At 41.7% G+C, this 20,042-nt stretch overlaps 1 protein-coding gene across 1 annotated transcript in view; it reads right to left on the bottom strand.

Moving 5' to 3' along the window:
• The window catches only part of PTPN12 (protein tyrosine phosphatase non-receptor type 12), a 70,951-nt gene that overhangs the window by 11,417 nt on the left and 39,492 nt on the right, over positions 1-20,042 (bottom strand). The window contains exons 4-11 of the mRNA XM_063134209.1: positions 18,786-18,881; positions 17,388-17,426; positions 16,814-16,885; positions 15,352-15,411; positions 7,104-7,246; positions 5,297-5,363; positions 4,899-4,976; positions 4,674-4,772 (exon numbers count right to left, since the gene is read on the bottom strand). Of these exons, the coding sequence (XP_062990279.1) occupies positions 4,674-4,772; positions 4,899-4,976; positions 5,297-5,363; positions 7,104-7,246; positions 15,352-15,411; positions 16,814-16,885; positions 17,388-17,426; positions 18,786-18,881 (654 nt within the window). The remainder of the gene's footprint in view (positions 1-4,673; positions 4,773-4,898; positions 4,977-5,296; positions 5,364-7,103; positions 7,247-15,351; positions 15,412-16,813; positions 16,886-17,387; positions 17,427-18,785; positions 18,882-20,042) is intronic.

The following is a 20,042-nucleotide window of genomic DNA, read 5'->3' as shown; positions in this document are numbered from 1 at the left end:
AGACTGCTCGGCATACAGTGTGAAAGACATTTCACCCAGTGTTTGGCATGACATGATACCATCACTTTAAGACATTCAGCGTGACATAAAGATGAACCTAAAAGGCTTGCATCTCTGGCTGAATGGAAAGTACTTAGCAATGAGATCCTGTGTGTTTGGTCACATATTTAGGAGGAGTTTCAATTATATGAGTTTATCAAGCAGCATCAAATTACTGCCTTACAATTTGTTTCAGCAAGGTAATCAAGAAACAGGCATGAATGCACCTGGTTTCCCAAGGTCTGGTTGTGTGACAAGCCCAGTTGTGCAGGTTATGTCTGTTGGCTTTTGCTCCTGCACTAAAAACACTTTAAACCTTAGAACCTAGGATTTTGCCACCAAGTCTCATAAAATCCTCTGTCCCCAGAACCCCTGTTCTGGCTGCCAAAGTCCACACTTTAGCTGAAGAGATAACCTGCCTGTAGCCATTTGCAAGGATTTCTTCACAAACCTCAGGATTTTCCCCATACTCAGGGGCATCTTCAGGATCCCAGAAAAAGTATCTCTCAGCTCTGCTCTATTTTCAAATGGCTCTTTCCCTACAAACAATAGCCTCCACCCCTGAACCCGCCTTTCTACTGTGCGCTTGTACAGATCAATACAATACTGTCTGCACTCAACTTGGTGGAGAAAAGGGGCCAGAACACCAAATAGTGGGGGCAATCACATTTGTTCAAGCTACTAAAAGCCTACAGATTTGGATAAGTATTTTTATGCATACTTAGTCATTTGCAGCCACAAGGCCAGTTATTGCTCAGGGATCTTTATATAATATCAACTAAATTAAATCTTTTCAAAAAGCAACAAGAGGCAAACAGAGAACAGTTAAATAGTAATATGCTGCAATATAAAGATCAGCCAAAAAAGGTTGCTCAAACTGAGAGATTGGGAGAAAGATACAAGAGAAATGATAGCAGATTAGCTTGTTTAGAGCAAGGAGGGGTTAAGGATAGAGCAGAGCCAGGGGCAGACTGCTCAAGATCTATGAAGGTAAGGCCAGGGAGCTTAAAATCATTAAATAAGATTGAAAGCAGTGATCTACTGAACCAGCTACATGCATCATATACACCCAACCAATTCAGCATATGCCCTAGTGTACAAATACTTTGTTGCCATTACTGAACATTAACAGAATTGCACTGATAGCTGAAGTGCTTTTATTCAACTGCTCAAGGACAAAGATTTACTCATGCTCCCTCTGCATTATCAGTTACATTCTCTTTTGCATTAAGGAGCAGCCCAATCCCTTCCACATCATGTACCCAATTAATGAACCAAATGTTATGGCTACTGAACATGTGGATTAAAACATTAGCTTCTCGCAATTAAACCCACCCCCCATCCCACCCAACAGGCATTTATCATGTATACAGTGAAGATGAGCTCATCCACGGTGGGAAAGAACAGATGGTAGCCTTACAAGGAAAGCCCCTTGCCTCCATAAATCAGATTGCATTCAGCCAACTTCTTCTCCATTTGCCTAGACAAATGTTCTTCTATTGTATTTCAGTAGCTACATTTAAGGAAAAAAATGCTTTGATGCAGAAGACGTTATGTAGCTCACCAGAGCTTGGTCTAATAATTTTCAAAAGCCAATTATATGTGCCTCTATACCAGAATGAGGCTTATGAAGAAACTGGTGCAGTGGCACCAATCTGAGAAGTCTAGCTGTATGCTGGGCTTTAGTTAAAATAAAGAAAAAGAGAAATGGGATCTTAAAAAAACAACAACAAAAAACGCTACAGCTTTGTCCACACACATTTTGGGAATCTGAAATGAATTATTTTCTGCTAATGAAGTAGCCAACTAGGGCCAGTATCCAATGTTGCTGCTGCACTTAGATAACTGACATAGTGTTGCTATAAGCAACCGCTAGCACAATGCATAATCCCATAAGCTGTGCAATAGGGTTGAATACTCCCTTGGCTGCTAGCACACCAGGCAAAACCCAACCTAAGTCCTAATAGACATTTAGGTTTACTGGTAGCCCTGTTTCAAGATGTTTGCCCTATCAACACCCAGGAAATTAGCTAACATGTTAAGAGTTCCTATTCTGAAAGAAGAGTGGGATATAAAATACATAACCCACTCGTCAAGAAATTTCATTGTAGAAAATGTATAATTTCATAAAACTCTTACATAAATCTTTATCTAATTAGAACATACTGACCCAGTTCTCACACTATGACTACCCATGAATTTTTAATCCATGAATAAGCAGAAGTGAGCAAGAACAAACCCTGGGTTTCAAGTCTTGAGTTGTTCCTCCCTCAACAAGCCATAATTCTGTGTTCAGACATCATGCAAAATAACCCAGAGATGGAGCTTCCCTGGGCTGCTTAGCTCAGCAAGAGTGGACAAGTAGCAGCAAGCTCATTCACTCCAGCTCATTCATGACTATGAAGTGCAAACCAAGTCATGCTTTTGAAAATACTTATTCTGATTTAATGAAGAAGAGGTCCCTCTGGACAATTACTGCAATTCCACCTTATATGTCCTCTACAGATGTAGAGGACATATAAAGGCTCATGTCTACTCAACTATTAGTTAGAGGGCAAACCAAGGGAATGATGGGATAATTCAAAATTAGGATGTAATCTAAAAGGACCCTCAATCCTGTTCTTCAGTTCTTAAAGACAAAAATGACAACAGAAACGCCATTTAAGCAGGGATCCACAGATTCTTGCTGGGCTTACAAGTCAGCCATTGCACTCACTACCAGCCCCTTTCTCCCAATTTTCTCAATTAATTGCAAACAATGAGGAGGAAGGGAAAAGACCTTTTCCCCTCCATGCTGGCTTTCAGGTACATAACAGAATTTGGGGAAGGTGAAGGGTCTTGTTTCACCTGTAGGGTTTAGAGACAGCAAGTCTCTCTTGCTTCATTTTGCTTCCCCAATGCTCTACAATACCTTTAGAGGCATCGAAGAAGCACTGGTGCTTGCCTTTCTCCAGAACCTCGCATGTGAAACCCTTACCCTTCCAAAACATATTGTCCTACAGGCATATGTACAAATGTTAGGTCTTTCTTCTCTTCTAGTAGTGCCTTTGCAAGAGCAGAAGGAGCCTGCGTGTCTCACAAGGCTTCTGCAGAGATAGTGGGGTGAGACAGACCCCTTGCCCATGCAATTCATGGAGAATTCAGTTGAAGGACACTAGCATCTGGCAAGTGGGTGAGGGGATTTAAAGTTTCTAAGGTTAAACTGCATCTGCTGTCCTCAGCATGACATCAACATGCCCACTGATGACTAAAGTGCACAAAGCTTCCCTCATGCATTCAACGTTTAACTGCCAGACAGGAGAACCTCAGAAGCCTATAGGAGCCCTTTAATGTGGCAGCTATAAGCCAAATAGTTTCGGGGGAAGATTAATGCTTTGTCTGCTTGTGGTTACTTTGCCTGGATTAGTCAGTCACTTAAACAGGTTATTGTGCAACATCCTTTAAAGTTGTTGGTGTCTAGAAATGAAATGCGTCTAAGAAAATTGAGGAAGCTCTAGTAGAACAGGGAAAACAAGAACTTAGTCCTCAACTTTATTTAGGCCAGTAAACACCTTTGGCATGACTCTAGATCAATCCTATTTGGACTACAGCACTTGTCTAAAACAGTTCTTCATTTTTTCCAACTGAAAATTGGCGTCAAAGCAACTGCTCTGGCAAAAGCCAAATATTCAGGTATTCAATGTAACACTAGAGTGCAAACCATGGGCAATGTGCCAAAGAGGAAAGTAATTGCCATTCAAAATGTACAAAGTGTCAAGGCTCATTTCTAATGATATATCACATAACTCAGGTCAGGTCCAGAATCACCAGGTTGTGTGTCCATTAGTTTTATCTACTGTTACTTGTGCAAATATCAAAATTGTAATTTGTCGGCAGAGTCTCTGATGTCACATCACACTAACTGTCATAGGCCAAGATACAAAGGGCCATGCTCTGAACATTGCACATGCACCAGGGCTTTCTGTCTCCACTTCTCACTGCAGCCCCTCACACAGGGGTGATATGCAGGAGGAGAGGAAAAGAACATCCCAATGTGTGAGCAGAAGTCTGCACATGGATTCTGATCAGAAATACTTAGAAAATTGGCTTTCAGGTTATTTTTATCTTATGTGTTAGTTTGGATTATGATAGATTAATAGTGATGGCCTCATATCACCTCTTCGAGGGGGCTGTCTTCTTGAGTTAAAATTCCACCCCTGCCCTCACAATATCCAAAACGCTGCCCCAGAAAAAACTAGAACCCACCAGATTGTGATGATCATGGTATGAGAGGATGCAGACAGAAGCAAAAAAGCTCCACCACAATCTTGCCCCCCTGGTACATGTATGAAACACCTTCTGCTCGCACATTGGTGGAATGGAAGGCAGGGGGAGAGAAGAGATAGCCATGCCACCAATAAAAATAGGCATAGCATCCCAATACCCATACTTTAGGTCCTTTGCTTAAACAGAATTCCCAAGAGTAACATTTGTAGAAATGAATTGATCCCATAGAGAGTGAGTCCAAGCAGCAACAAACATACATAAACATGAATTTTAACACCTTACCACCACAAAAGGAAAGACAAGCAGAGCAAAAGTAATCCCACTGTAAGGAATCTTAAAATACATTAAAGACCACAAAAAACACATACCAGTCCATCTGCAATTTTCCAGTTTGCACAACTCTCATATTTTTGCAGTTGCTTTTCAAACAACTGTGCAATGGCTCGATGAACGAGTTCATACTGTTCCTGTGTGTGTAAACAATAAAAACAAAGATTAACATACAGATATATACATTGTTTCAAAGAGGCTATTTCACCAACATGATCATCCCACAGCCATGCAATGAGGTTCTGTATGAAAGGCAATATTACCTTAGTCTGCACCGCAGAATGTCTTTGCGTCCTCATTTCTTGTATTAAACTAAACACATTGAACTCCTCTGGTATCTTCTGTGATAGAAAGAAGCAGAAGGTTTTCCATGGCAATATTTGAAAAGCCACAAAATGTTTCAATTTTTAGTATCTGCATTGGCTGAAGCGTTCTTGTTCTAACTCTGCACTTGAACAATTAGAAATACCAAAAATCTCAGTAATGCTATCAGGAAATGTAAATGACAAAGGGTACTGGCTAACTAAAATCTCATTTTCAAATTATTTTCAATTTTGCACATGGAGTAAACCTCCATTATCCTCCTATAAAACTCTACGTTAATCACTGACATAAGATGACCTAGTTTTTCAGCAGCTAGATTGCTATAAATCCTCCTTACCCCAGCTTTCAACAAATTCCATGTATAATCTATGGCACAGATGGCTCCTGTTCTTCCACACCCTGCACTATAGGGAAAGAAGATGAACACAATCATTGAAAAGTAGATTTAAAACTTCACATTTCTGTTTGCAAATATCAAACATTTAACTGGAAGCATTCTTCAGAAAAGGTTTTACAGATGTTTAAACAAATCTGAATTACTATCATCACTTAATAGAAGAGTTTTAAAAGTTCCTGTTCAATAAGTAGGCTCATGTGTTTATAGCAATAACATAAGTTTCCAGTCAACAAAACTGTTTACCAACATGTTAGAATTCTGTCTATTCTACATAGAATACATTAATTATATAGTACATAAAAATGAATCTGAATTACTCCATTTAATTGGCAGCCTGTGATTCTTTCCATTCTATTTCCTCAACTGCCAAGCATAAAGGGAAGCTGAAAACAAAATTCATTTGTGACTAGTTGTTTCAATATACAGCATTCCAAATGTTTTCAAAGACATCACTCACAGAAGTCCGTATTTTATTACATTTAACAAACGTAAACCTGCTTCAAGCCTGATTTCATTATCATCCTGTTTCCCTTGCCAAGAACTCTGGGCAATTTGGTTTTGCAAGACTGCTGTTAGCTGTTAAGAGATCCACAGTGTTTTCAGAAAATAATTATCAACGTGAGTGGGGGCAAAGAAGAGAAGTGAAGACATGACAGTTAAAAGACAAAATAGGCTTTTTACTAAACATACTCTGAAGTACAATGTAGCTTCTTCTACATTAGTAGCAAAAGGAATTTTCCAGAGGCAATGATGTTGATAACACAGAGACAGTGACAAATTTTTGGTTTTGATTTCTATCCCACCTCAGGAATGGACAGCAACAGTTTTGAATGAATTGATTACATGCTCTATTCTAATCTTGTCTAGAAACAAAAGTAACATTTTCTTTATATTACAATAAAGATGCAGTTGTTGCATTTAGTTTGGCCCCCACTACTAGCATACATTCTTTCTCCCAAAATTGTGGGCTTGAGTCTTGGTTTCCTCTTCTTCCATTCTGTAAACTGCTATTTGTATAACAGCATCCATATATACCCCCAAAATGTGAGGTAAATGTGCCAAAAGAGGAAAGAGAAATACCCAAAAGGGAATAATAAACTAGCCACCCTGAATTCTGCTAGAGGTAATTCACAAATTTCATGGTGAATTTGGGTCATTCAAAGACAGAAACTTCCATAATAATGGGGTGGTCGTGGGACAATGGGTAGGAAGATAGATAGCATGAGACTTCAGTGCAAGCTAGTTGCAGGAAGCTTTGTACCTCTTTAATGAGCTTCCAGCTTTTGCACTAAAAGCCTCATGTGGAGCATGTCACAGTGACAAATTACATGAAAAGTTGCTGCTGGAACATTTCCTGTGGCAACAGAGTTCGCATGACTCAGTGTATATAATGTATTCCAAAGTATCCATTTTCCATAAGACTATGTAGTGTGTAGCCTTATAGCACTGCAAATGCCAATCAGATCTCCTGTCCATAAAGTTTACCAATATTTATGTGTTCGCGTTAATACAGAGAAGAACCTGCTGTTATACCCTCACGATCTATGCTTATGACTCCGTAAATGGTATTTAACTCAGCAGTTGACCACACAGCAGTGCAAAAGTTACAGGTGCAAAGGAAGCACAAAAGGACATCAACTCCTAAGTTGAGAAGGGGGGCGGGAGAGTTAGCCAAGTAATACTTTCTAGGGTCCCCCCCCCCTCTAAACTCCTGTAATAACCATCACATAGAAATTTTAATTTGTACCTGCAGTGTATACAAATAGGAACATCTTCGTGCTCCTGGTATTCTCTCATTAAACTGATCATGTCCAGAATAGAATCAAAAGATGAAGGAACATCATGGTCAGGCCAATTGATATAATGAAACTGATATAACCGACGTGTTTCCTAAAGAAAAAAGGAAGTGTTACACATTTGAAGATGAGAAAGGTGTGTACTTACTGTGAAGTTCCATTCTGATTCAGTGTGCAGGAGACATCCATCGTGGATTAATGCCTCCCACTGCCCAGGACAGGCAAGGAACATGTGACCAGGCTTTTTGCATTGGTCCTTGCCTCTGTGTCTCCTCCCAGCTGGTTCTTTTATAGCCGAGCTTTAGATATAGTAGTGACTGAGGAGCCAGAAACAAAGAAGAGACAGAACAAAAAAAGCCCTATCTCTTAGGGATCAGCGCACTCCCCTTAGAGACATGAGAGATCAGCCTTCCACAAGGTGTGGTATAGATGTCTTCTGTGCACTGAATCGGAATGGTAAGTATCCAACTTTCCAGCTTAAGGAGATATCCATCATGGGATGTACATAAGCTACTATCCCCATAAGGTGGGCCCCAAAGTAGTCTGAACCTAAGTTTGTGGGAGAAAGACAGGTTGCTTACCTGTAACTGTAGTTCTTCGAGTGGTCATCTGTGCAGTCACACATATGGGCTCTGCGCCTGCGCAGGGCCAGCTTCGGAAACTTCTCAAGCTGAAAACCTTTTAGGCGGGAACCCCTCCCCCACCGTCCACTGAGCATGCTCAGGGGTTCCCGCCTAATCCCCTCAGTTCCTGAAACCGCCTAAACAGTCTCACTGAGGTGAACCACCAGGTGATCAAAAAATAATGACACCATAGTGGGGACGGTGGGAGGGTTGTGTGACTGCACAGATGACCACTCGAAGAACTACAGTTACAGGTAAGCAACCTGTCTTTCTTCTTTGTGGTCTCTGTGCATCACACATATGGGCGAATAACAAGCTGACTTACCGGAGATGGGTGGTGTCAGGTGATGGATGAAAATTCAACGGATTGCCGATAAGACGGCACTCCCAAAAGCACAGTCTCTACGCGCTCTGATGTCCAGACGGTAGTGACTGGCAAAAGTCAGAGGTGTCGACCAGGTATCCGCTTTGCAGAGGTCCGCTATGGCAATACCTCTTTCAAAAGCTGTAGCAGTGGCCCCTCCTCTGGTGGAGTGAGAGTGCACTTTCCCCTTCAGCGGGGGGCCAGCAAGTTCATAGGCTAATTTAATAGTCTGAAAAAAACCAAGCAGATATTCTCTGCGGAGATGCTTGGAGTCCCTTTTGTTTGACCTATAACAAACAAAAAATCTTAGGGATCTCTGGAGAGTCACTGTTCTGTCCAGCGTATGTAGTGTTGACTCAAGAAGAGTTGTCGGCGCAAGGAAAAAGCTTGGCAGAGTAAAATCCTGTCCAAGGTGAAAGGAGAAACAACCTTTGGAAAAAAGCTGGGTCCGGTCTAAGGACCACTTTGTCGGCATGAAAACCCGTATAAGGTGAGTCCATACGGAGTGCCGCTAACTCTGATGCACGTCTAGCAGACATTATGGCAACAAGGAATACCACCTTAAAAGTCGGTAAACGCAAATCTGTCTTTGCCAACGGTTCGAAAGGCTTGGCAGACAGTGCTTTGAGCACCACGGAATAGCTCCATTGCAGAACAAAGGGACGAAGGGGTGGAACTGTATCTTTCATCCCTTTCATAAAGCGCTTAACCAGTGGATGGGTGAAGACCGAACAGCCCTAAATCCATAAATGTGAGGCAGAATCGCTGCCAGATAAACTCTAAGTGAGGAAACTTAAGGCCTCTTTTAACAAGGAAAAAGGGAAAGTGAGGATGGTGGAAATAGGCTCTGAAAGGGGTTTCTCATTCCTGCTTAGTGCAAAGGAGGAGTGAGCTTCCCATTTGGTAGCATATGACTTTCTAGTCGCTTGTTTCTTAGCTGCTAGAATTATGTCCCATATATCAGGGATTGACAGTCTAACATTGTGGTTTCTACTATGAGGTCCAGAGAGCTCAATAAATTGAGGATTACTCCCACTGCCTTCGATAGCATCCTCTTCTAAGATGCCACTAGAAGCCAGTTGTCTAAATATAGGTAGACTTCCACCCTGTGTAGGCAATGAACTGCCATATATTTTGCAAACATTCGGTGGGCTGTGCTTAGGTCCATAGACGCACCCAAACTGGGACATATCGGTACCTATGATAAACCCAAGGTACCTCTGGCGAGTGTTCTGAATGGTTATATGGAAGTATGCATACTTATGTGTATGGGACAAAACCTACTCCTTTCTGAGAAGCAGCATTAAGAAGGACAGTGTGTCATCTGTAATTTGCTGGTTCTGATGCAGGAAACGAGATGAGCAATGAGATTGAACAATCCTTCACTATCGGATGGTAGGTCCTCAATCTAGTTCACAGAGTGAGACCTGCTAAGCATAGGTATGCATGCGAAGCGCCAGAGCGCACATCATTGCTCTCAACTCACAGTGAAGTGATGGGTCATGTTAAGTTGCTGACAAAAGGAAAAGTTGTATCAGGACATCATAACTAAATAGTGTATGACTCTGGGGCCCAAAGATGAATATGTTCTGAAAACTCCCCTTGGGGCTAACTGAACTAATATAGAATTGGAACACGGGTGCATAAAGGAAAAAACCCATGTCCATTACTGCACTTTAAAGATTCTGCACTTTCCAATGTCAGAGCCATCAAAGAAGGGCCCTTCCAGAAATTTTAACTGTCAGAAGCAGTGCTGGGAGGAAAAATATCGACACTGGAGTTGGCTTCTCAGTACATACAGCATGAGATACAAAATCCTGCACTTTATTTTCCTAGTTATGTGTCTCAATACCAAGCCTGGTCATCCTCAATGACCGGGAAGTGGTATAAGTCCTCCAAAGGAGGTTCTGCCCTGTGTAGGTGATGCAGAAGAGAGCAATGTTGAGACCGACTGATAGTCCTCAAAGGATTGAAGGGAATCAGGTCTATTCTTATGCTCTAACTCATCTTCCCCAAGTTGATCTCCTAATGTCCCATGGAATGGGGGTGGAATGGGGAAGAGCTAAGTAATTGTGCTGACGCATTGTGGCTGTAACAGCTGAGCCCTGTGTATCGGTCGCAATGACAATGATCACGGTTGTACGTATCCCCATCACGGTACTAAAGCCAGTATCCATGCTTGTATGGCATTCTCAGGAGACGTGGCCCATTTAACATTGTATGCCCTCCTCTTCCGGGGGGGGGGGGGGAGCCCCAAGAATGATGACATCAGACATCATGGTAATAAAACGCTCTCCATTGAAAGCAAAGCACTCAGAGCGTAGAGACTCTGGAATGGGGACCTTGAAATAGGTGGTTAGCTTGCAAGGTATACACTGCCTGATGTGGTGGACAGATGTCCATTGGCTTTGGAGGGGAGAGATATTACATCTCACCCTCTGACATTGAAGCTGCATGCGAGATGCCCTCTTGGTATCAAGAGTCTCAGCGTTTGTACCAAAGAGCTATTAACATTATTATGTTATTGTCATTTTCAGTACCAAAAATTTCAACCTTGGTACCAAAAGAGCCAGTTATGTTCATTGCCAGTGTCAGCATAGAGAACTCCAGCGTCTGCATTGTAGATGCTAGTTAAGTAATTGCCACTGTTGGTATCGAGGGCTCCAGTCTGTACCGAAGAAGCTACATTGTTGCCGGTCTCGGCATTGAGGGATTCATTCTCGGTACCGAAGAAACTAGTTATATTGTTGCCAGACTCGGTATCGAGAGGCTTCAGGCTCTGCACTGAAGAAGCTAGTTATATTGTTTCTCGGTATTGAGAGCAGTCTAGGTACCGAGAGGTCACAGGCTAGGCACTGAAGAAGCTAGTTATATTGTTGCAAGTCTCGGTATCGAGAGGCTTCAGTGTACTGAAGAACCTAGTTATTATTGCTACCGAGGAGGCCAGTCATGGGGACTCTTAACAGTAGTGGTTAGATCTGGCTTCCATCGAACGGCAGATCCTCTATGCGGGTGCATGCCTGCTGGGACAGCCCTGCGGACCTCAGCTACGCATGCCTTCGTAGCGCAATGGAAACTACCATGGCTCTGAGGCGCAGTCCGTAGCGTGGCGTGCTGTATTAAGCTATTGTTGAGAAAGTCTCATAGCCTCAATACAAAAACATCTGCCAGTTCCCTTTGGTCATCTGGCAAGAATCCGGAGAGAGATGTAATATTCCCCCATAAAAAGAGCTTACGTTTTTCCATTGTGGCTTGGTAATTATGCACACAAAGGGATAAAGCTGTAGAAGAGTATACTCTTCTCCCCAGGCCGTGCAACCTACAGCCTTCTTTGTCCACTGGTGCATTATTTGTATGTAAATAGGAACGGGGCAATTTAGTCCTGCATCTTATAAATATATGTTGTCTAGCCTCCTCAACATTGTGGCATAGAGGAGGGCAGCTTCCATGATTGTTGTGCTGTGCGCAGCAGCACAGGCAAATATGGAATAGCCACTGGGGTTGATGACCCACAGTATACATAATCATAAACTGGGTCATTAAATTTCTCTATAGGTTGGGATATTTGAGCCCCTAGGGACCTTGCCATTCTTTGTACCTTATCAGTAAAGTGTGCTAAGTCCTCTGAAGGAGACACCACGTCTGCAGTGACCACGAGGTCATCTGGTGGTGATGTATCTTGTGAGGAGTCCGATTGGTAATCCTCCTCCGATGGAACATCCAGTCCCATGTCTGATGTAGGCAACGTTTGCAATTGGAGGGTGGTTGGCGGAAACGCGGGTACAGCTCGTGTTGCCGTTCCTACGGATACTGATAATAGTAATCTTGGTGCCTTCTGTGTCTCCAATCCTCGTAATAACACGGAGGATACTAGGGAGGTTGCCAATCAGCGTAATAGTCCCACATTCTTGGAGGGGACAGATGTCGCTCGTCATAGGTCATATATTGAGGAACTGAATGAGCTAAAGCCGGTGAACGACCCCGGTCGTATCTGTAAGGAGGCGTATGTCAGTATCGATAGCCTTCGGTATCGACCGGCGGTTGCTGGTGAGGCGTGTGTCGGTATCGATAGCCTTTGGTATCAACCGGCGTTTGCTGGGGCACTTGTCGGTAACGACGTCCGTCGGTATCGATGGGCTGTGGTTCCTCTCAGTACCGAGGGGAACTGGGACCCCGATCAGGTACGGTATTATCCAGGGAGGAACCTCTAATTTCGCCTTCCGAAATCGATGCTCTTACGCTGGGATCATCTGTCGGTACCGTGATGATCTGCAGCGGAGAAAGTATCAGTGAGCCGATACCGTGCCCTGCCTGGGGCGGAGAATTCGATACCGGTGGTGCGGATGGTGTCGCCCATCTCGGTATCGAAAATGGTCTCGGTAGCGATAGCCTCGGTATCGGGCTTATCGGTTCCGGAGGAGACCTTTGCAATGAAAGGCTCGACATCGGGTTCCTGTGCCCTGTCGGATGCCTCGGTACCGAAGTGCTTGGTACCGGGCTCCTCAGTACCGACAAAGTCGGTTTCAACGGTTTTTTTCTTCCCATTTTCCGTCTTAAATTTGCTCTTTTCTTTCTGGGGTTGTCAGCCCCAGAATGCTCTCTCACTCTCTTAGAAATCTTCTTTGCCCCCTTTGTTGATGCGGCTGAGAGGAGGAAGGGGGAACCGATAAGGCTTCACTCCGCGCGGGAGGAGGTTGGGGCATAGACTCCATCATAATAGATTTGGCGCGTCGAGATCCTCTCGGTACCTCCACTGCCTCCAACGCTTTTTCAGAACAACGCCCAAAGGCGGTCTGATCAGTTTTTTCTCGCTTGCCTCGAGAATTTTAGACAAAACACACAAGATTCCACAATGTGTGTCCCCCAAGCAAAGCAAACAAAGGGAATGTCCGTCGGTTAGCGTGATCTTCAGCCCGCAAACGGGGCACTTCTTGAAGAGGCCTTGATGTGCCATAAGCCACAAGGCTAACTAACAACAAACAAATTCTTTATATATATAAACTAAATAGAAAATGTTGTAAACCGCCCAGAGAGCTTCGGCTGTGGGGTGGTATATAAATGTAATTAAATAAATAAAATAAATAAATAAAAGATTAGAAAACTGGAGAGAAAAGACAAGAAGGAAAATAGAATATTTTCAGCTGAGGTAAAGTATACCACACACGAGAAGTCTCCACAAGCTGTTGTCCCTACAGGCAGTTGAAGAGAACTGAGGGGATTAGGCGGGAACCCCTGAGCATGCTCAGTGGACAGTGGGGGAGGGGTTACCGCCTAAAACCTTTTCAGCTATAGAAGTTTCCGAAGCTGGCCCTGCGCAGGCGCAGAGCCCATATGTGTGATGCACAGAGACCACAAAGAAGAACCTGCTATAATACTCTAGGTCAGAAGGCTGCTTCAGCCAAAGCATAGTTGTTCAGTTTGTAATGCCTAAAGAATGTGTGATTTAAGGATGAAGTAACTGTCCTGCAGATCTCTGCTAAAGGAGCATTAGAGAAAAGAACACTGAGGTAGCTGTGGCCCTGGTGGAATGTGTTGTGATATGCACAGGCTTAGGGAGAGTCTTTGTTTTGTTTTTAAATGATAGAAGAGAAAAACTGGGAAAAGAGAGAAGACAGACTCCAAGTTTGTAGAAATAAAGAATAGGAAAGAGAGTAAGAGGCTTGAGTAGAGAGTCTTTTGAAAGAGAAACACGAACAAACTGGGTGGAGGCAAGGCTGTTAGGAGCCACAGAGGCCAGGAACATGGCAAAAGCCTGGTCATGTTCCTTGTCTGTCCTGGGTAGTGTGAGGAGTTAAACCATGATGGATGTCTACTCCCACCAGATGGGAATTGTATTTTGAAACACATGTCCCTTTGGGGAATAGATCAAGTACACATAGATCTTTGTGTTTAATAATACTCTTCTCAGGATTTTCAGATTTTCAGAATGAAACTTCTCACTAGTAATGTTTAAATGCACAATAATACACTTGCAATACATTAATACACTAATTATAAAGGCTATTTGTGCTATTTTATTGACAAGTTTCATTCACGTAAAAATTGAGGCATACACTATATAGAAGCCAGTGTCCTACAAATATTAACCTAGTGAGAAAGACACACTATCCTCTGAGACTTGACAAATAAAGCCTACTTCATGCATACCATCCTAGACATTTTTGCAGGCTACTGTAAAACAGACTAATCACAACAGATTGCAGACAGATACTAGTAAAAACACTCAGATTTGATACAACTATAGAATTCAGCTTCCCAAAAATCATAGCTTTAATTTTAAAGGGAGTAGAAACTTGCTTACAAAACTATGCAAGGTGGAGCAACTAAATATGTTAACAAAAGCAGTATAATTCAGCCCAGATCTCAAGGCATGACTCATTTATTTTTTAAAAAGCTGAAGAACTGAAGAAAAATGATCGATCTGAAAAGGGCATTAGAGTGCCTCACAGTGCATCAAGTTAGCACTTAAATCCCACAAATTAGCAAGTGAAGGAGTGCCATGTGAAATTAGTCAGCAGCAGCCAGATGGCTCAGGAAGTCTATTTGTGTCTTTTGGATGCCAGGTTTTCATGAGGGTTGACAGTTGTAGGCAACAACCTGTCCTTGCCTACCCAACAATTTGATCCCTAGTCCCTGCTTCCAGCCCACTACTGCCACAGAGGCTATTCTGGCTTCTTGCCCCCAAAAAATTGCTGCCCAAATTTTTGGTTCCACTTTTAACATGCCAGAGACATACCATAGCTCCACTCATTTCCCTGACTTAGAATTGTTACGTGGTACTATCCCAGCTGCCAATCCTAGCCATAACTGTACAGACAAGAAGGATAAACCTGTGCAGCTCCTTGTAGGAACATAGCACTGAGACAGTGCTCTTTCTCCAGGTAAGAGCAGCACAGGATAGGGAATAGTGTAGGTCTAAAAACACAGTGATCAAGCAGAATATGGGTTGTTGCAAAGGTGGCAGCAAGAGGAGTAAGATATGGTTCAATTTGCTAGTCAGCTATTTGTCAGGGGGCAGTTGCTCCTCATCTCTGTATTACTCCTAACTATGGATTTAAAAACAGACATCTGCCAGTTATCATATATTGAAAGCCATTCCTATGCCCCATTAGTGTGCTGTCAAAAATGAGCAAAGTGATTTGGTATATAGGAGAAATCAAAGTAATAATTCAATCATGCTTAGCTTGCCTGGAGGGCAGAGCTTCTACTCACATCCTGAAATTCCAGCAACAGAGTTCTTATATAGTAGTCTGTTCTAACTTGCTCAGCTTCCTAAATATAAAAGAGAAGTTATTTTCCAAATACATGGAAATTTCACAAAATTCTGTTCACTCATTCAAGTAAATCTTACGAAGAAGCAGAAATCTGAACTACTCCATTCATAGACATTAACCATGGCTAAGAGTGGGAAATAGATGGAAAACATTACATCTGTACTGCCAGCCAGTTAGAGTGCTCCCTTGTGGGCTACTACGGTTTCTTTAAAATAATAGGTTGGATCCAACTAAGCTTGAGTGGAAGGAAAAGAATTGTTAGCACTGTTCCACAAATGCTTGTGTCAGAGCTTGGAAACAGTTCACGCAGTGCTATAATAGGTAGATTCAGTAGAAGTTGGTAAGTACAATGGGCAGAGCTTTCTCACTGGTGGCTCCTCAGTTATAGAAGTCCCATATTTATTTGAAGTGGCCTTCTTGAATAAAGGAATTAATACATGTGCTCCATTCTCAACAACCTCAAATGTAGCTTAATTTCCTCAAATCTGACAGCGTTGTTTTTGTACATTTATATGTGTTAAGTATCCAACCTATATTATTTGTAAGCCACTTTGTGAGGGCATATTTCTGAGAAGCAGGACATAAATGTGTTGAATAAATCAAGTTTTCATGTTTCTGATTGTGCAAGCTGTGTGAGCTCTTGCAAAAGAAGAACATCTATGACAGCATTGTGTGAGATGTGAAATTCTATCTTTAAAAGGCACAAAACAGGTCTTCTATCAGTGGAAGAGACCTTTTTATGTGGAAGTGCACCTTTGTATCCAACCAAGAGTTACTGGTCACAACACTAAATCTTTCAGATGTTTTCTTCCTGCTTGGTTGTGCTTAATTGCCTGTGCTTCCCCCCCTCCCTAATGTATTACCTTATTCCTCTACCATTATTCCTGTTTCAGTGTCTCCTTAGCTACAGAATCTCATTCTCAGTATAAACAACCAGTTTTGTTAGTGGAAGCCAAATCATTCAGGTTTTGGAGTTCATGTCCTACCATGACTTTCTTAAATTTCTCATAACCTTCAGGCTTCTGTACAACTCTGATGTTGTGCCCTTACTTCCTTTCTAAGAAACCTCATGAGTACCCAAAGAAACTAGTTGTGTCTTTCACTAGTTCAAAGGCTCCACAGCACTGGTAACGTATTACTACCAATCTGACTACTCTTCTCCATTTTGTCTAATGACAATATTAAACAAATAAGTTGTTCGTTTACTCATTCAGTAGTCTGGTTCAGATTTGAAACAAAAGTATGGTTTAGCATTATGTGAGCAAGCCTTGACTCACATTCTTTCTACCACTGCAAGGAAGAGATCAGAAGTTTTTGCTTCCATTTTCAAATAACTGCAGTTTAATGTTATGTCCAAACCTGAGAAAACTGTAATAAATCAGCATTCATAAAATACTTACACAAGATATATGAAATGGTCCAAAAGAAATGCCTTCTTCCCCATAGAGAGGCCAGTAACGTTCACATTTTTTCTATTACCAAAAATAAATTAAAATGCAATTTTAAGATAAAGTTTATGAATATACACACAGAGTTGAATTTAAATGGACACGGTTCTTATTGCTAATTGTCTTGCAGACATTTTAGTTAGAATCTACCTCTGAAGGCCTCTTTTCCTCTTGGGGTTTACATGTGTTTTCTTTTAGGACCGTGAAGCTCTATAGAAAGTATTGCAATTCACCCTACAAGCACATTTAGCATGCATTTGCTGTGAAATTGTTCTATATTGCACTTTATGAGTATGGTGAAAGAAAACTTGTAAGTTTACATTAATCAGCATCAGTAGATGCTGTTTTATATGATGTAATATGAAGACTTGCGATTTCCATAGATTTTCCTTAAGTAAAATTAGTGGCCTGTACAAAGATTTGTTTTACTGAACAAATCTACAACTAAAAATCTAGATTCAACTCCATTGACACTTATAGTATATTTTACAAAGGCAATAAACAAGCCAGTGTTATTCATACATACCCTTCCCATTTCAAACTCTCGACAAGCCATTACAATAATCTAGGAAAAAAGAAATGTAACTGTACAAAAGTTTCCAAAATTCTTCTATTAAATCTTTGCACATGCACATTCATTAGTTATTACCACTGTAAGTGTAAAATGGCCTATGTAACAGTTTGCCAAACACTGTATTTTCCGTGTGTGTTTAACATGTGTTTTGATTATCAAGCATAAACAGTGTAACTTTATAATACTTCCTACTTCAAAACACTGAAGCCCATTTAGTTCCACCAATGCAATGGTAGTTTCCTGGTTTTTGCCAATGACCCCCTTTCTGCTGCAGTCCCCAGCACCACCTTCCATTAATTCAGGAGGGCATCCAGTAAAGGGAAGGGGGAGGCACACCCAGGCAGTTGTAGGAAGGGAGAGATGGGAAATCCCCCACTCCACGATCGGCTCTGTTCAGAGAAGTTATGATACAAGCCATTTGTATCATAACTATTCATATAAAAACATGTATTTTGCAAAATCAGTAACTGAAAACTGATTGTTATTGTACATTGCAAAATTACATGATGAGTTAGCAGAATGTGAATTTGAGAATCACGTGATTTCAAATGTGACAACCTACTGTCATCCCATGTGTCTTCTTTCCTTTTTGTATGCTAGCAAGAGAGACAGACCTTGGATTATCATGGTTGTGCTCATGCAACATCTGATGTTAAGGGGTCAACAAATTTTGGCTGCCCTTGCTGGCCAACCAAAAATGTATTGTCACCAGGACCCCTCCTCATGCAAAATGCAGGGTGTACTTCCTGACCTCATGCTTCATCATGAATGAGGTCAGGAGAAAATATGGTCCTTTTCCCAGCTCTAAGCTTAGACCAGGAGAGAGGGGCATAAAATAAACCCATGCTCAGAGCTGGGGATAGGGACAGATTCTTGCTTTGCTTCTCTGCCTTACAGGCACCCTGCAAAGGAGCAAAGGGAAGCCCACAAATCCCTGCCTACCATCACCAGGTCCAAGCTGAAGTGGGGAGGCAGAGGCACATCAGTTTGGGCTCATCTGGTGAAGGGAGTAAATGAGATTATCGAGCCCCACTGATATTTCAAGGCACAGGAACAAACTAATGAACTCATATCTATGGAAACGTGCTAACACATGTATTTTGAAGAGTGGACCAACAGCATCAACTGATTATGCATTCTTAGAGGACAATTCACTTAATTTGCCAATGACAGGCTGGTCAGTAAAGTCAGGACAAGTCAGCATGAGTCAAGTTCCAAGTGTGTTGCCAACATTTGATGCAGGCAGCAGGGCTGTTATACAAACCATCATGTTTGTAAGATCCTAAATTGTGAAATATCTGTTACAAAAATTTTCACAAAATGAAATCAATAAAGAGGGAAGATACTTACCGCAACATTGTACTCCCATATCATCCTCCAGAAATCTATTACTGTATTTGCTAGTGGTCCCTGGGTAGCAACATATGCTTTTGGCCCATGTACTCCCTAAAATTTCAACATAGAACTGAATGTATAAATGTGTCATGAGACCATGTTTAAACTGGTTCTACTATGAATGTGTTTGTAAATATCTGCATTTTCAAAATACATACATGCAACATCTCAACTTGTTTATCTTTTCAAACCAAGGAAGAACACAATGGAAAAATACTGCTACATTCACAAACAGATAAAGCTCAAGAGAATTCTTACAGGGTGTATACCTACGTATTTTACTTCATACTACTTAAGTAAACAACAAATCCCAATATAAAAGTTCACTGCAACAGCTCAAGTGACTGAACAACACAATAAGCATTATTAACCCTCCTATGCATTTAGGATGCAAAATATAGCTGTGCCATTTCATACTGTTTTTATTCTTACTACCATAAGTGGTCCAGTTGTTCCATCTTTTTTTGGATGTCCCACTACTTTCCCCCACTTTCACTTGATGATTTCACGGGTCACGGGGGGGGGGGGAGGTTCTGCAGGCCTAAAACTACCCAGACTGCAATAGTCACTTTATGTTAATATATTAAGCAGATGCTCAATTTTCTTTATAAGGGTGAAAGTAAGGGGGGTTTGAATAAAAAATAATACATGACTGTAAGACCCAGCATAGAAAATATCAGGCAATGACACACTAGGGATATAAATACCTAAAATAAACAAATAATTCAGTCATGATTAGTGTGTGATCTATGAAGAAGACATGAGCAAAGACTTTCTCCAATTCTCGTGGACTTTACTACAGAGATGTTATGTGTATCCACACATTTAATTACAGGCCTCAACGAACTTCAATTGAATGTGGTTAACTATGATCCTTATTATTGGGAGTTCTCTCAATTAAGTCCTCCCCCTTACACACATTCATACTAATACATTGACCAAGTTTGGACAACACACTGTGGCTCACTGTGTGTTATTTAAGCCATGATGAGCCGTGATATCCACAGGTGCCATGTTGCATAGGCAATCCTAGAATAACAGAGTTGGAAGGGGCCTATAAGGCCATCGAGTCCAACCCCCTGCTCAATGCAGGAATCCACATTAAAGCATACCTGACAGATGACTCTCCAGCTGCATCTTGAATGCCTCTTGCATTGGAGAGCCCACAACCTCCCTAGGTAACTGGTTCCATTGTTGTACTGCTCTGACAGT

The sequence above is a fragment of the Elgaria multicarinata genome, chromosome 9 (genome assembly GCF_023053635.1).
Source record: "Elgaria multicarinata webbii isolate HBS135686 ecotype San Diego chromosome 9, rElgMul1.1.pri, whole genome shotgun sequence".
NCBI classification, from domain to species: domain Eukaryota; kingdom Metazoa; phylum Chordata; class Lepidosauria; order Squamata; family Anguidae; genus Elgaria; species Elgaria multicarinata.
This window is presented reverse-complemented; position numbering and strand designations above follow the sequence as displayed.